The following is a 17834-nucleotide window of genomic DNA, read 5'->3' as shown; positions in this document are numbered from 1 at the left end:
TTTGTGCTGGGTGTGGAGCCTGCCTGAGATTCTCTCTCTCTCTCTCTCTCTCTCTCTCTCTCTCTCTCTCTCTCTCTCTCTCTCTCTCTCCCCCCCCCCCCCCCCCCCCCCCCCCCGCTCTGCCCCTTTCTTCTGCTCCCTCAGTCTCTCCTCTCCAAAAAAAAAAGGAATAATGGAACATTAAAAAATATCTTCAAGAATCTACCGTCTTAACCATTTTATTTTATTAAAAAATTTTAAATATTTATTTATTTTAATTTTGGAATTTATTTTATTTATTTTGAGGGAAAGACAGAGCATAAGCTGGAGAGGAGCAGGAGAGATGGAGACACAGAATCTGAAGTAGGCCAGGCTCTGAGCTGTCAGCACAGAGCCCAACTCAGGGCTCAAACTCATGAATTGTGAGATTAATGACCTGAGCTGAAGTTAGATGCTTAACTGATCGAACCACCCAGGCGCTCCAATATTTTTTTATTAAAGAAATTTTTAATATATATTTTTTATGCTTTTTTATTTATTTTTGAGAGAGAGATACACACAGCATGAGCAGGGGAGGGTCAGAGAGGGAGACACAGAATCCAAAGACAGTCTCCAGGCTCTGAGCTAACTGTCTGTCAGCACAGAGCCTGATACGGGGCTTGAACCCACAAGCCACGAGATCATGACCTGAGCCTGAGTCGGACATTTAACCAACTGAGCCACCCAGGCGCCCCTATTTTAAAGTAATCCGTGCACCCAATGTGGGGCTCAAACTCACAGCCCCAAGATCAAGAGTCCCATGCTCCACTGACTGAGCCAGCCAGGCGCCCCATCTTAACCGTTTTAAAGTGTATAGTTTAGTGACTTTAAGCACATTCATAATATTGTGCAGCCACTACCTGTGTGTAGTTCAGGACATTTTCAACATTCCAGACAGAACTCTGTCCCCACCAGCTGTCACTCCCCACTTTCCCCCTCTCCTCATCTGCTTCTTGTCTTTATGGATTTACCTAGTCTGGATATTTCGTTTCGGTAAAAGTTTCAAGTGTTCCATGATAAATGTAAGAAAAATTAAACATTATAGGCTCGAGGCTAGAAAAAATGTGTCCCTCCTCAGCTCTCCCACTTGGAGGTAACCCCCCTGTTACTCATCTGCTAAATATATCTCTGGAGTTTAGGCCTCCCCCCCATGTATACATAATTTAAAAAAATCAGGGGCGCCTGGGTGGCTCAGTCGGTTAAGCGTCCGGCTTCGGCTCAGGTCAGATCTCACAGTTTGTGGGTTCGAGCCTCGCGTCGGGCTCTGTGCTGACTGCTAGCTCAGAGCCTGGAGCCTGCTTCAGATTCTGTATCTCCCTCTCTCTCTGACCGTCCCCTGCTCACACTGTCTCTCTCTGTCTCTCAAAAATAAATAAAAAAGATTAAAAAAAATTAAAAAATAATTAGATGGCAAATTGCAAAAGCAACTTGCTTTTGTCCCTTAAGTAAGCTTTCTTTTTTGTGTCTTCCTGAAAGTCTAGCTTGCTCTTTTTGTGGGTGGAACTTTTGAAAGTTGAGTTTGCCCTTGGGCAACCCTGTGGTTTCAGCAGGTCTGAGTGAGCTCAATTGTACCTTGAAAACTTGCCTTGAGGGGGTCTGGATTTAGATTCAAACCAGAATGACCACCCTACCTTCATTTAAGTTGTGAAAAGAAAGGAGATTCCAGCATCTTGTAAAATCAAACTGAGAAAGCCATTTCCTTTCCCCGGGTTTGTGAAATCTGTGGGATTTGGCACTGAGATACTTTAGCGACTTCCTTCTTCAAGATACTTTGCCGGAGTTGGGCTATTGGCCTGTGCATAATGGGGAGAGTGAAAAATTAGGACCCGAGACCCTTGAGTTCTGTTTCCGTTCCTATTCTTTGCCGCTTGCTGCAAGTCACTCCACCCTTCCGTTCACCTGCGTGTAAAACAAGGATGTTGGACTGCTGGGCTTTGTCTTGGGGGGACCGGATTCTTTAGGTCCTTGGCCGTTTTGAAGGCCTACACCAGTTGAAACGTGAGCATCTTCACTGTAAAATGTGGATGACAACACGGACCTGCGTCACTGAATTATTTTGAGTGACAGTGAGGTAATGAACGCCTAGGGCTCCCTCCTAGTAAACTCGTGGAGGAAAATTACATCTTCTTAGGTCAGAGTCCAAGGAGAGCCAGGCGGGCTTGGGCCAGCTCTCACCCTTCCCCAGCTCCCCCTCCTCTCAGCTCCCCCTACTTCCATCTTCCAGGTTAACATCCATCTGTGTGCGTTTCCTAGGACCTGCCGTTAACAAAGAACCACAGACTGGCTTAAGACAGCAGAAACTCACTCTCTCATGGTTCTGGAGGCTGGAAGTCAGAAATCAAGGCCATGCTTTTCCTCTGAGGACTCTAGGGGAGGAAGAGTCCTTCCTCGTCTTTCCCAGCTTCTTGTGGCTGCTGCCGGTCTTCGGCACTCCTTGGCTTGTCGCTAGATCACTTCAATCCCTGCCTCCATTCTTCGCATGGCTGTTTGTCTTCTCTGTATGTCTTCTCTTCTAAGGACATCAGTCATTGGATTAGGTCCCACTGTCATCCACTATGATCTCATCTTAACATGATTACATCTGCAAAGACGCCATTTCCCAATAAAGTCACGTTCTGAGGTTTGTACATGCATTTTGAGCGGCATGCTCTTCAAGCCACTGTGTCATCTTTTTCTCTTCATCTTGGGTTGCCCACAGTAAGACAGGAGTTGCCCTGGATGCTGTTCCTTCTAGAAGAATCTGCACTTTCAACTGGAACTCAGGGAGAGAGAGCCGTGGTTCCTGGTGGGAGGGAAGGAAGGCATGTGCTATTGGCGGGCAGGTCTACTCCTCAGGTTGACTGTCAGTGACTAAAATTACCGGTGCATTGCAGGGTTGTGAAAGGTTCGGGTCTAAGTGGGTGGTGACCAGTGAGGTTGGAGGTGGGAGGATCTTGGTCCCTTACCCCATTGAGAGGTTATTCTGCAGCTGTTATTGTTAATTAAAATAATACCAGCCCCCCCCCCCAGCTGCCAGACTGTCAACTTGGATGACAAAGGACATCTCTATAGACAACCACCTTTCTTATTTAAAAAAATTTTTTAATATATTTTTTTATTTTTGTGAGACAGAGACAGCATGAGCAGGGGGAGGGTCAGAGAGAGAGGGAGACACAGAATCTGAAGCAGGGTTCAGGCTCTGAGCTGTCAGCATAGAGCCCGACGTGGGGCTCGAACCCATGAACCGTGAGATCATGACCTGAGCTGAAGCTGGACGCTCAACTGACTGAGCCACCCAGGCGCCCCCCACCTTTCTTATTACATAGGATTGTGGGGCTGCATGGAATTAACGGGCTGAAAGAGACAGAAAGGGGCCATTGTTTTTAGGTGTTAAATATATATATATTAAATATATATTTATTTTGACATGAAAGAAATTAATTCTATTGTTCTTTCATCGAAACCCTCAGAGGAAAGAAAGTAATTGTAAATTAAAAGTACATTATTCTAACAGGTATTATCTTTTAAGACCAAAGTTTCTGGGCTCAGGCTGAATCCCATGTGCCATCCATGAACTAGCAGAACGCTCTTGGGGAATGTGATAAAACGGGGAGAGTAAGAATTCCAGCCTCATCAAATTCAGCGAGGCAACATACATAAAGCCTTAAATAGTACGGAGCCTTTAAGTGCTCAGTAAACTGGGGCTGATTTATTATCACTACTATTGTTATTATAATGACTTATTATTCCAGACACTGTGGAATGAAAACACAGGCCCATTTAGGGTCGAGTGTGAGTTTGTGAAACCCATGACCATGGAACTTTCTCACTCGGGGTCATCCGTCCTCCCCATGTTTAAGCCCCTCCCCCCTCCTTGGTGTTGTGCGGACTAGTAAGGTGTAGAGCCCAGACCTCTGGCACTCTTGGCCTTTTAATTTACCACCACCCCACCCCCACACGTGCTTCAAAAGAGCCAAAAAGCAGGAAGCCAGTGAGAGGTCTGGAGCTTGGCTTCCTCCCGCCCCAGCTTGGCCCGGAGACAGAGAAGGAACTGCAGAATCAGACTGAGCGAGGCCGCGGAGCTGGCCTCCAGGAGCTGCTCAGGCTCTCCTGTTGGGGGCTGGACGGACTGCTGAGCCGTGTGTTGTGTGTTTTTGTTGGGCAGGGAGGGGATAGAGGTCGTACAAAGGTGAACGAGACCGGCCTCTCACCTACCCATCTCCCAGTGTGATGACAAACCACTACCCCGAGTTCTCTGCTGGTACCACCTCGGGGGGACAGAGGAGAACAGGAAAGGGCCAGACACCCGAGTTCCAGACACCTGGGCAAACCCTAGACCTGAAAAATGGGTAGGTTGATCCATGTAAGTCGGGGTTTTTTTTTTGGCCTAAAGTTAACTTGTGGGCACCTGAATCACATTATTATCCCTCCTAATGAGGCAGCCCAGTCAGCTTTTAGGCTGTACTTCCAACTAAATACACTTTTACATTTCTCTGTGCTTAGAACTTGTGAAGTGGTGGAATTATGCAGGCAGAGGACAGGGACAATGTATTCCAGCAGGAAATGGGACATAAGCCAAAAGAGGTCAGGCAAAAGTTGTTAAGCGTTTACTGCGTACCCGGTACCTTCCATGCATTGTGATCCTCGCCACAGCCTGGCAAGGTGGGGACTGTTATCATCCCATTTCTTAGATGGAGAAACTGAGACTCAGAGAGGTGTGGTGACCTGCCCAAACCATGCAGCTAAGAGGCTTCTAGCCACAGTGTGCTATGGCAGGTGTGGTGTGATGGTTGGCTCTTGCAGCCATAACAAATTAATTACAAACTTGGTGGCTTTTTAAAAAATGTAGGTATGTATGTTTGTTTGTTTTCTTATTTATTTATTTAAAGCTTTTATGTCTTTATTTTATTTTGAGAGAGACAGAGAGTCAGCAGGGGTGAGGCAGAGAGAAAGGGAGACACAGAATTAGGAGGCTCCAGGCTCTGAGCTGTGAGTACAGAGCCCAACACGGGGCTCGAACCCACGGACTGTTAGATCATGACTTGAGCCAAAGTCGGACCCTTAACCGACTGAGCCACCCAGGCGCCCCTATTTATTGATTTTTGAGAGAGCATGAGCAGGGGAGGGGCAGAGAGAGGAAGACAGAGAATCCCAAGCAGGCTCTGCACTGTCAGCACAGAGCTCAGTGCGGGTGGGGCTCGAACTCACAAACTGTGAGGTCATGACCTGAGCCAAAATCTAGAGTCGACGCCTAACCGACTCAGCCACCCAGGAGCCCCCAAACTTGGTGGCTTAGAACAAGAACAATTTCTTCTCTCCCAGTCTGGTCCACCCCCTGGGAAGGCTCCAGCAGGGGGTTCTTACTTACTCTTCCAGCTTCTAGTTGTTCCTGATGTTCTTTGGCTTCTCGCTGCCTCTGTCTTTCCACAGCCTTTTTCCTTGTGTCTCTGTTCACATCCCCCTCTTCTTTCTCTTATGAAGACACCAGTCATAGGATTGAGGGCGCATCCCAAATCCAAAATTATTTCATCTGGATAGCCTTAAACAGTTACATGTGCAAAGACCCTTTTTCCAAGTCCGGTCACGTTCACAGGTCCTAGGGATGAGGATTTGAACATACCTGTCTGGGAGATATGGCACAGATGGGTTTTTACAGGTGGGCACATGATAGTCGGGCCGGGGCAGAGGCAGGGATCTTGGGAGGCTCAAGGTACATTGAAGCCCAGTTCCTGTGGCAAGTGGAGGACCCTTTAGTCCACTAGGTTCCCCAGAGCAGTGCTGGACCTGCTCCAGGCCTTGTTACCCCCCTTTTACCCTGTGATTCTTTCCCGATGCCTGCCTCTGCTTTATTGTCATTAATTATGGTTAACACCCCACCCTAGGGAACAGTGGGGACTGAATCCATTGTTAACCAATTAAACTCGCTGAGAGAGATGGAGTAACAGGGAACAGAGGCCCTGCACATCTGATATCTGTGGTCATCTTGTTAGGTCAAAAGCAGGGTAGTTTCCAGGAGAAAGGACCTCTGGTGTCCTCAATCTTTCTGTCTCTGTCTCTCTCTTTTCTTCAAATTTTAAAATTTGAATTTAAATTTAATTTAAATTTAAATTTTGAGAGTCAGAGACAGAGTGTGAGTGGGGGAGGGGGAGAGAGGGAGGGAGACACAGAATCCAAAGCAGGCTTCAGGTTCTGAGCTATCAGCATAGAGCCCAACACAGGGCTCAAACTCACAAACCATGAGACCGTGAAGTTGGAACTCACAAACCATGAGCTAAAGTTGGATACCTAACTGACTGAGCCACCCAGGCGTGCCAGTTTTTCTCTTATTTATTTATTTGTGTATTTATTGTGTGCACAGACGCACAAGTGGGGGAGAGAGGGAGAGGGAATCCCAAGCAGGCTCCATGCTTAGCACAGAGCCTGACGCCGGGCTCAATCCCACAACCCTGGGATTATGACTTGAGTCGAAATCAAGAGTGGGATGCTTAATTTACTAAGCCACCCAGGCGTCCCCTCACCTCCACAATCTCTAGGCTTTCCTGTTTGGAAGGTTTATAGGGTGTAACCCAAAGGGCCCTGGGCTGGTATTACGTAGTCTCTGCTTCCTAGAGCCCCAAGGAGTGTATAAATTCTGGCAGAGCCCAGGGAAGCCAATGACAGGAGTTTCTTCTGCACAATTTATTTCTCAGAGAGGGAATCTCCAATTAGAACAATCTCCTTTTCCAATAGCCTGTCCCATGCTAATGAAAATACTTCTCTGAGGACAGAACCCCGAGCGCCCCCTGGTGGCTACTGAGGGCCATGGAGGGGAACTGCTTCCTGCAGTGAGAGGGGCGTGAGCCGCCTGCTCAAGGGTACTTGGGGAGGTCTCTATTAATTTTTAATTATTATTTATTGTTGCTAATGTATTTTTAGTTATTAATAATACTTACACCTCCAGTCATAGCTTTTTATAACCAGACATTCCTCTAAAGAGGCCTCACTTTCCTTGTGAGTGATCTATCCCAGTTTGATATTGAAATGACAGTTCAGAAAGAAACTCCGAGAAAACCAAGGCGAATGGACATTGTTTTCAGTCAGAGTAGCATTTGTATATTGGTGGCCCTTGGCCCAAACTGGCCCACAGATCCTGTTTGGCTCACAGTTGTTTTTTTATTTTTGTTTTTGTCTTATTTTTAAAATTTTTAGTCAGTTGCCAACCTTTAAGTGATTTCAGATAAAACTCTGAATCTTTGGTTTCTTCTGAAAACAATCAGAGATCTGGTGGGGCTTTCATGTCCACAAGAGGTAGTAGTTGGAACTGAGTAGCATCTGCCCTCTTGAAGCTGGGCCCGTGGCCTCCAGTTTGGGTAGACCCCACCACTGTCCGGTGCTCTCATTTGTTGACATCTTGCATTTTGTCTGCTTGGTTCCCGGAAGCATCTGAGTTCGTTACCCCAGCCTGGGTTTGCGACTGGGGCAAGAGGGCAGGAAGTCCTGTGGAAGTAATGAGCCCCCTACTGCAACATATATATATCTGTGTTTTACCTAAACACAGAGCATCTTCCTAGACAATCTTTTTTTTTTTTAAATATCTATTCATTTATGAGAGACAGAGTGTAAGCAGGATAGGGACAGAGAGATAGGGAGATACAGAATTCGAAGCAGGCTCCAGGCTCTGAGCTGTCAGCATAGAGCCCAATGTGGGGCTCGAACTCACAAGCCGTGAGATCATGACCTGAGCTGAAGTTGGACGCTCAACCGACTGAGCCACCCAGATCCCCCTGGTGGTAGGGAAATATTATTAAAAAACCCCACAGAACCCTGATGTCTTGTGGAGGAGGGTGTGACATTCATAGGGTTATTATTATTATTTTTAAGTTTATTTCTTTATTTAGAGAGAGAGAGCATGCATGTGCACAGGAGGTGCAGAGGGAGAGGGAGAGATTCCCAAGCCGGCTCCACAAACCGTGAGATCATGACCTGAGCTAAAATCAAGAGTCAGAGGCTCAACTGACTTGGCCACCCGGGTGCCCCTCAGAGGATTATAAAGAACCATGAAATGTCAGTGAAATTTTGTGCTTGTTTGGGCCCACAGTGGGCATCTGTGTCTCTTCTGTGATTGGGGCCAAGTTCGCAAAATGCTTTGTAGAGGAGTTATTGACTGAATTAGTTCTTGATCTTAACTTGCAAGGAATAGGCAAGAATGACTCACTTCTGTATTTGTTAATCAAATGGTGACTATGAGCCCAGATTGTCACCTAGGTGTTGCATTTTTCATGAATGAGCTATAGGTCAGCTCTAGAGATTGCTGGAATGGGTTTCTCAGTGTTTATCACCGCTATAACTACCTGGGCTTGTAGTTAGATGGGCCTGGTCAGTGTCAGATTCTACTACCTCCCAACTGTGTGACCATGGGCAAGTCATTTGGCCTCTCTGAACTTCAGTTTCTGCTTTTGTGAAATGGGGAGGATCAGCCCCATCCCACAGAGAAGATTAGTCCAGAGCAAACACTCAACAAATGCTCCTAAGAATGGTAGCAAAATCGCATCTAGCTTTATGGCATAAAACCAAGGTTAGATATCCCTGTTCTGAGCTGTGGCTTCCTCAAGGTCACACACTCTGATGTTGTAGAACTTGAACCCAGATCTTCTGATCAGTGTTGTTGCAGGCATAATAGTAACAGCTTAACTAGCAAGACATTATGTGTACTTTCTAGAACCTCTGAATCTATTCCTCAGGGAGGGACTACTATGCCCTATTCTTTCCTCTTTTTTTAAAAAACCTGTGGGGCGCCTGGGTGGCTCAGTCAGCTAAGCGCCTGACTCTGCTCACGCTTTGTGGGTTCAAGCCCCACACTGAGCAGCATAAAGCCTGCTTTGGCTTCTCTGTCCCCTGCTCTTTTTCTCTCTCTTAAAAATAAACATTTAGAAAAAAATAATTTAAAAATAAATAAATAATTTCGGTAGGGGCATCTGGTTGGCTCAGTCAGAAAAGTAGGCAACTCTTAATCTTGGGGTTATGGGTTCGAGCCCCATGGTGGGTGTAGAGATTACTTAAATAAAATAAGACACTGTGAGAAATTAAAAGTTGTGGTAAATTATACATAACATAAAACCTACCATTTTAATCATTTTCAAAGTGTCAAATTCAGTGGCATGAAGTACATGGACACTGCTGTGGAGACATCAAGACGGGATTAAAGGACTCCCTGCTTCTCCCTCAGCCCCTGGCAACCGCCACTCCATTTTGTGCTTGTATGAACTTGACTCCTTTAGGCCCCGCATGGAAGTGGAATTACCCACTGTTTGGCTTTTTGCGTCGGGCTTATTTCACTCAGCAGGGGGTCCTCCCAGTCCATCCGTATTGCGGCAGGTGTCACAACTACCGCTTTTCAGGCTGAATAATACTCCATGGTGTGGACAGACCACATACTATTTATTTATCCATCCCTGGAAGGACACTTGGGTTGTTTCCAAGTGTCGTTTGGCTGTTGTGAGCAATGCTGCTAGCAACGTGGCTGCCTGTTTTTTTAAGGACAGGTTGAGTAATACCGTGGTCAGAGCGCAGGCTGTAGAGTGGAGGGGTCTCCCTCTTAGTGGCCGAGTGGTCTTGGACAGTTCCTTCACCCGCTAACGCCTGGGGTTCGCATCAGGAAATGATGGCGGTCCATCGCACAGTGTGGTCAAGAGGCCCGGGTGAGTGAGTGGATATGGGAGGTTTGTGACTGCCCAACACGGAGCAAACACGCCGTATATCCTGTGCTCCCACATCCATTCAGCAAAGTGTGTGGTGCCTGCCTCCCGATGTTTCCATCTCACCCCTCCCCGAGCCAGCCCCACCTACCCTGAGCAGTGGACCACGCACAGAAGGGGCAGTGGCAATGACCCACTAGGGTGCAGGGTCTGCGGTCCATTTAATTAAAAACCAAAACTGATCAAAAATTGGGTTCTTTTTATCATCATTGGGAACTGGCAATTCTTAACATCAGTGATGAAATGCTCATCCCCCCAGGCACGAATCGCTCCCACTGTCCCCAACTTTCCATAGCCTCTTTCACGCCACTTGTGAAGTTTGCATGTGTGTTGAATAATGCTTGTATTCTTGGCTCCCTTCTGTTGTGTTTCTCTTTTATTTTTTTTTAATGTTTATTTTTGAAGGAGAGAGACAGAGCACCAGTGGGGAGGGGCAGAGAAAGAGGGAAAACAAAATCTGAAGCAGGCTCCTGGTTCTGAGCTGTCAGCACAGAGCCCAAGGCAGGGCTTGAACCCACCAACTGCGAGATCATGACCTGAGCCAAAGTCGGATGCTTAACCGACTCAGTCACCCAGGCTGCCTGTATTCCTTCCTTCCTTCCATTCCTTCCTTCCCTTTCTTTTCTTTGATTTTATTTTTAAGTAATCTCTACACCCAGCATGGGGCTTGAACTTACAGCCCTGATATCAAGAGTTGCACGCTCTGCTGGCAGCCAGCCTCATGCTCTTGTTGTATTTCTTTTTAAATACTCTCATACATGTTGGAAAGCTTGGCAGCCTAATTATTCTGTTTTCCTTTATGGTAGCTATTACTACTGTCTGATTGGCATTTTATTTTTATTTTTATTTATTTTTAATTTTTTTTTTAATGTTTTATTTATTTTTGATCCAGAGAGAGACAGAGCATGAGAGGGGGAGGGGCAGAGAGAGAAGGAGACACCGAACCGGAAGCAGGCTCCAGGCTCTAAGCTGCCAACACAGAGCCTGATGTGGGGCTCGAACCCACGAATGTGAGATCTGACCTGAGCCGAAGTCGGAGGCTTAACCAACTGAGCCACCCAGGCACCCCTGGTTGGCGTTTTAAAGATTGCTTTTTATGATAGCACTTTATGTTTCAAAATGGTGTCAGATTGACAGAAAAACTTAGCAGATGGTATAGAGAGTTTCCATTTACTAGCCACCCCCTCCAGTTTCCTCTGTTATTAACATGGTACATCTGTGGAGTATATTGGTTACAATTAAAACCAATATTGGTACATTATTACTAACTAAAGTCTATAGTTTATTCACATTTCCTCAATTTTTACCAAATGTCCTTTATCTGTTTCAGGATCCCACTGAGGATACTTGTATGTATGTAATTGTCATGTCTCAGGTTCCTCTCCGCTGTGACGGTTTCTCAGATTTTTCTGTTGACCTTGACAGATATGAGGAGTACTGGTCAGGGATTTTGTAGAAAGTCCCTCTTTGGGGATTTTTAGTCTTATTTATTTTTTATGTTATTTACTGGAGGTTTACTATAAGTCATTGTGTAAGGTTAGGGATATAGCAGTGAAACAAGATATTTATAAACAGCATTTATAGGGGTGCCTGCATGGCTCAGTTGGTTAAGTGTCGACTTAGGCTTGAGTAATGATCTCACGGTTCGTGAGTTCGAGTCCTGCATCGAGCTCTGTGCTGATGCCTCAGAGCCTGGAGCCTGCTCCGGATTCTGTGTCTCCCCCTCTCTGCCCGTCCCCGGCTTGCACTCTGTCTCTCTCTCTCTCTCAAAAAACAAATAAGCGTTAAAAAATGTAAAAACCCAGCATTTCTAAATCAGTGACATTGATGCTGGGCTTGGAGAAGGCTCTAGGGGCTGAGAATTGAACGTAGGTAGCCCTGAGTCTGATCCTTGATCACTGTCCTGTTTGCCACCTCCCATGGGCAGAGGAGGTAGATTTGAGGTATTAGGCACAGGTGGATTTGGGGTAAAATTAGACACATTTTGAAAAATCTGGCAACCAGGTGGATTTGGGATATTAGGTACATTTTGAAAAATCTGGCAACCAAAGGATCACAAGGAAAACTAAGACAGTAGATAGAATAAATTAGCAGTGAGTTGGATTCATTTTTGGTGGGTAGACAGGGATAGTGAGTTAAAATAATCTTTTCCTACATTTTTCTTTTGAGCTCTTCTGTTCTTCCTGTTAAGTTCTCCTGTGCAACTTTCTCTGCTTTTCAATGTCCCTGCAGGAATGCTTTTGTACAATCCAAAAATTAATGGTCAGGGTCAGAAGAGGCCAGTGACAGATCTGTGTCTCTCCCAAAAGGCTTTTTCATGGTGTGTTTCGGATGCAACCAAAAAACCCATGCGTGGAGTGGTTGTGAGGCAGGAAGTCTGGAGCCAGAAAATGAGGTTCAGGGGTTCTGCCCTCCTGCTCTGGGTTAGCCTCCAAGGCCTTTGGATCTTTCTGAACCTTGATTGCCACGCCTATGAGTTAGGGATAATTCCGTGGAGTAGCCTCTTACACCTGGATGGGGTTCTAAATCAGTCACCACATAAGGCCAAAATCTGGTGGAGTCAGAATGACCTTTGAAAAGCCTTCAGTCCACCTACAAAGATGGGAACACAGAGCACCTCGTGGGAGACCCTTGCCCAGCCCAGTATGTCTGTCACAGCCCCCTTTTCTGCGGGCATTTGTGGCCATGTGACTCCATCCTTGATTAAACCAGATTAAGTATCTGCCTGTGTTCACGTAAGCCTGTGTTTTGACAAACAGTGATGTGCCTTCACACACCGGGGTTAGAACACGCCTGACTGGCTGCTGGCTGATGGAAGAAAAGAGGGCTCACAGGGGTCAAGGCCTCTTGGCCAGTGTTGCTTTTTTGTTTCTCCGCATACATAGTTGAGTTTTTGTACAGTAGAGCATCTTAGGACCCTGCCCAGCCCGCTCCCAGGGTACTTGGTAAGGACTGAATGAGGTGGTATATGAGTGGCCCTGATGCTATGGACAAATGTGTGGTGTTATAGATGTGGTCAGCGAGTGACACGCTCATGGAAGTCATAGGGAGGCGAGCGATTTGCTTATCGAACATTATTTTTGGAAAGGGGGATGCAGCATGTCTTGTGGCCTCTCAGGGACCCTGGTGGCGGGGTTTCTACTGAGTGCGTGGGTGGTGGGTGACTCTGCAGAGGCCAAGCAGTCTTCTGCTGGGTTAGGTCCGGTCTCAGCCCCCTTCCGAGACCTTCCCTCTCCTCCGGGCTAATATGGCTCCTTTGTTTGGCCACAGAATGTCCTGAAGGAGCATGCAGACGATGACCCCAGTCTGGCCATCACTGGGGTCCCTGTAGTCACTTGGCCAAAGAAGACTCCAAAGGTAAGACGCAGATCGCCCGCAGCTGGGGACCATTTCCACTGCCTTTCACATCTCCTGTAAGATGAATGTGGGCAGCTTTTCAGTGGGGACTCCTGGCAGACGTCACCCCAGTTAAGATGAATGTTTTCGGTGTTTTGTCTTGTCTATCGCAAGTTTTTGTTTTTTGAAAGGGATCATTTTCCCTAGCTATGGGACCTGCAGGCAGTGCCCCCTGGTGGTCACTCAGAAAACCATGGGGAAGTGATGGCTCACCTTTCCCTTTCCTTCTGTGACTTCTTTCCCTTCTTCCCTTTCTCTCCCTCCCTTCCTCCTTTCCTTCCTTCCTTCCTTCCTCTTTTCCTTCCTTCCTTCCTTCCTTCCTTCTTTCCTTCCTTCCTTCCTTCCCTCCTTCCCTCCCTCCCTCCCTCCCTCCCTCCCTCCCTCCTTCTCTTTTTCCTCAGTTGCTTCAAGGACTGTTTCCACTTTTTTTGAAAGTAACTTTTTTTCTCTGTGTAAAACTTAGTGATGCTCAACATGAAAAAGTCTAATCAAATAGGAGAGGGCAGGAACTGTCACTGAGGACTTAACCTCGTCCTCTGCACCCTTTATCTTCTTTAGACTCCCAGCAACCCTGTGGGGCAGACACTTGTGACTCTCATTTTACAGATGAGGAAACTGAGGCCTAGAAAGTAAAATCACTTGTGAGGGCACCTGGCAGAACGAAGGGCAGGGTGATCGGTCTGTGTGACAGGAGGGTCCGGACTGTGAAGCAGCGTCCAGCTCAGAGTCCACCACGCAGAGAAGACCAGTAACGTTTTGGTGTGACTTCTCCCGAAGCGTGTGCTGGAGGGGCCACGCGTGTGTCAGCCCATGCGTGTGTCAGCCCACGCGTGTGCTGACACTCACTCACCGCTTTGTTGAGCAAGTTTTAGAAGCTCCCTGGCTCCTTCCTTTCCTCGTCTGTAAAAAAGGGTTATCCCAGCGCCGACTCTAAATGGTGGTTGTGACCATTAGATGAGATAATGCATTGTTGAATTTGCTTCTGGCTAATTATTAAAAAAAATAGAATAATGCATGCAGTGGTCTTAGGACAAGGATTGGCCAGTGGTTAGTGTTCCTTAAATGTTTGTTGTGACTTAAGCAGCCTGTTTGTTGATGTGTGTTTTGACAATTTCTGGTTTGCTTGTGGTTTTTTTTTTTTTTTTGCTGTAATAAGAAACATTGAGAGGAACATTCTAGATCTGTTTTGTCCAAGATAGTAGCTGCCAGCGGCATGACTATGGAGCACTTGAAATCTGGCAAGCCCAAATTGAGATGTGTCAGAAGTATAACATACACAACAGATTTCAAAGACTTTGTGTAAAAAAGAACACTGTAAAATGACTCATTAATTTGTTTTTTATATTGATTGAATGTTAAAAATAGGGTTGCCAGATTTTAGAAAGGATGCTCATTTAAATTTGAATTTCAGGAAAACAACAAATAAATCTTTAAGTGTAATATAGCCCACATATCACATGGGATATACTTATACTAAAAAGACTATTCATCATTGATCTGAAATTTAACTGGGTGTCCTGTATTTTTATTTGTTAAATCTGGCAACTCTAGTTGAAACGATAATATTTTGGATATATTGGTTAAACAAAATGGATTATTAATGTTAATTTTACCTTTTTTCTTTTTGCCTTTTTAAATATGGCTACAAAAAATATGTAAAAATACATGTGTGGTTCACTTTATATTTCTATTGGACAGTGATGTTCTTAGGTCATTCTTTCTACTTTTGTGATTATCTCCTTAGGGTATATTCCTAAATGTTGAATTTCTGAGGAAAAGGGTCCCTATTACTTGTGGGTATTGAATTCTAATTCTATTTGAAGCTTAGTGGGAATTTAGGTGGCAGTAGAAATGAAAAAGGATTCACCTTCATGGTTTCTGCCGTTAGTTGCCCGATCCATGGAAGCGTGTGGGGTTTTAATGTTCACTTTCCCCTACGTGGGCAGTAAACCCAACCGCCACTGCTCAGACCACAAGCTGTACTTGCAAACATAGCACCTTGCAACAGCCCAGCCCGGCCCCACGGCTGCTCTGAGCTTCTAGAGGAAACGGTGGCTTTGCCTCACTGCCCGCCCCCCTCCCAGCTGAGGAATTGCTCTAGGGGAGGGATTCGGGTTTACAGAGCAGGGGCTGTTAAAAAACAAACTTGCCGTGACCCCCTGGAATCTCAGAATTAGTGGAGGGGTCCAAATGAGCTTCTCTGGGGGAAATCACTTCAGGATCACTGATACGTCTTCTCCTTTGTGCATGAGACCCTCCGTTTACTCCTGAGAGGCTTATAGGCATTAAAAAAAAAAAAAAAATCAAGCCTCTGCCCTTTTCCTCCAAAGGGCTGGAAACAGGAAGCAGGCTTCTGGGGGGCGTAGTCCTTATCTAAGATTTTTGTGGAGGATTGGTGTATAAACGCGGGTCTATACACAAGGTCGCGTGGCCGGTATCAGATCTGGGGGGAGGGGAGAGACTGGAGCCTTTAGGCTGGTTGGAGAGAGAACATTCGAGATTTAACAAACTAAAAAAAACAATACTTTGAGGGTACCAGTCTTTCTTTTTTTTGAACACCTTATAATAAAACAAATACAGTTTGCTCCCACTTAACGTGTACAACTCACTTTTTGGTATATTTGTATACTCAGAGCGTCGTCCAGCTAGCTCCACCCTCTAATTTTAGAACATTTTCATGCCCTCTGCAAGAAAGCCCATCAGCTGCCAGTCCTCAACCCCCCAATCTGCCCCTCCCCCAGCCTCTGACAACCACTAATCTGCCTTCGGTCTCTATGGATTTGCCTCTTCTGGACATTTCATGTAAATGGAATTATCCAATACTTGACCTTTTGTGACTGGCTTTTTTCACTTAGTATAATGCTTTTAAGCTTCACTCACACAGTAGCATCTGTCGGTATTGCATTTCTGTTTATGGCTAAATAATATTCCATTGTGTGTGTAGACCACACTTTGTTCATCCCTTCCCTACTTGCTGGACCTTTAGGCTCTCCCTGTCTTCTGGCTGTTGTGAACAATGATGCCAGGAACATTCATGCACAAGTTTTTGTGGGGACGCGTGTTTTCATTTCTCTTGGGTAGATGCCTAGGAGTCACATGGTAACTCTGTTTAACTTTTTGAGGAATGGCCAGACTGTTTTCCAGAGTGGCTGCACGCTTTTTTTATATTCCCACTGGCAATGTACAAGAGTTTTGATTTACCCAATCTTCGCCAACACTTATTATCTGTCTTTTTTATTTTTATTTTTTTAATGTTTATTTTTGAGAGGGAGGGGGGAGAGAGAGAGAGAGAGAGAGAGAGAGAGAGAGAGAGAGAGAGAGAGAGAGAGAGAGAGGGTGCACATGCCATGAAGGGGCAAAGAGAGAGGGAGACCCAGAATCCAAAGAAGGCTCTAGGCTCCAAGCTGTCAGAGCCCACGAACCTTGAGATCATGATGTGAGCGGAAGTCGGAGGCTCAATGAACTGAGCCACCCAGGCGCCCTTATCCGTTTTTCTGACTAGAGCCATACTAGCACCATCTTTTTCTTTCTCATTCAGCTTATGGTTTCTAGAACTCGTTTGAGGTTTACTGTGTGAGTTTGCAAGGGCTGCAGAAGTTCATTTTCTCATCGTTCTGGAGGCCAGAAGTCAGTTGGCAGGACACATGTCTTCTGGGGACTCTTTCCTGGACTTGTGATGGCTGTTGTCTCTCTGTGCCGTCACGTGGTCTGCTCTGTGTGTGTGCTTGTGTCCTAATCTCTTAAGAGGACGCCAGTCTTGCTGAATTGGGACCCACCCTAATGACCCCATTTTAACTTAGTTACTTCTTTTTTTTTTTTTAATGTTTTTTATTTATTTTTGAGAGAGAGAGAGACAGTGCAAGCAGGGGAGGGAGATGCAGAATCCGAAGCAGGCTCCAGGCTCTGAGCTGTTAGCACAGAGCCTGATGCAGGGCTCGAACCCACGACCTGAGCCAAAGCTGGACACTTAACCAACTGAGCCACCCTGGCGCCCTATTTCTTGAAAGACTTTATCTCCAGGTGGTCACATTCTGAGGCGCTGGGGTTAGGGCTTCAACATAGGATTTGGGGTGGCGGGGGGACACAGTTCAACCCGTAGCATTTATCATACATTATTTCAGAGCCACAAAAAGATGTAAGTGATATAATAATTAATACCATGGCCCCCCACTCAGCTCTAGAAATAAAGTATTGCCAGTACAGCCCACCCCCCCCTGGGGTTTCCTACACAATGTATAAACCTATCTTCAGAGGTCTTTTTTTTTTTTACATCTTACTTAATCCTCACAAGGAGGCTGGGTGGTGTGGATAGTGTTATCTCTGTGCGTGCTGTTGAAACCCGGGTCTCAGAGAGGGGCACTGGGATGCCTTGGGCTACACGAACAGAGAGGCGTTGGTACCCAGATCTGAGGAACTCCGCCAGGGTGGTGGAGGGGTGGGGGCGGGGATGCCCGCTGCTCTGTGTATGCATTTCCTGGCTGGTGGGGTTAAAAAGTTAACAGGAAAGGAGAAGTAACTAAACGACTGACTGCCTGGGCCACCGGGGTCTGTCCGTTCCCAGGTTTGCAGTCTGCTTGCTCCCAATTTGATGCAGGTTGGGTTGAAAGATCAAGGGTGCTCGCTGAGGCTGTCGGGATGCGAGGTAGGGCGCAGCATTGGGTCTGGGTCAGGTTACTTAACAAGTAATTAATGCTAAACGATGATTAG

At 46.2% G+C, this 17834-nt stretch overlaps 1 protein-coding gene across 6 annotated transcripts in view; it reads left to right on the top strand.

Annotated features, from left to right (window-relative positions):
* Positions 1-17834, top strand: part of KDM2B (lysine demethylase 2B) — a 125478-nt gene that overhangs the window by 64679 nt on the left and 42965 nt on the right. For all 6 annotated transcript variants that reach the window (XM_029922929.1, XM_029922930.1, XM_029922933.1 and 3 more), the window contains one exon: positions 13002-13088. In XM_029922929.1, coding sequence (XP_029778789.1) covers positions 13002-13088 — 87 coding nt within the window. The remainder of the gene's footprint in view (positions 1-13001; positions 13089-17834) is intronic.

Source organism: Suricata suricatta, chromosome 14 (assembly GCF_006229205.1).
Source record: "Suricata suricatta isolate VVHF042 chromosome 14, meerkat_22Aug2017_6uvM2_HiC, whole genome shotgun sequence".
NCBI lineage: Eukaryota > Metazoa > Chordata > Mammalia > Carnivora > Herpestidae > Suricata > Suricata suricatta.
The sequence above is the reverse complement of the archived record's forward strand: the minus strand, read 5'-3'. Positions and strand labels throughout refer to the sequence as shown.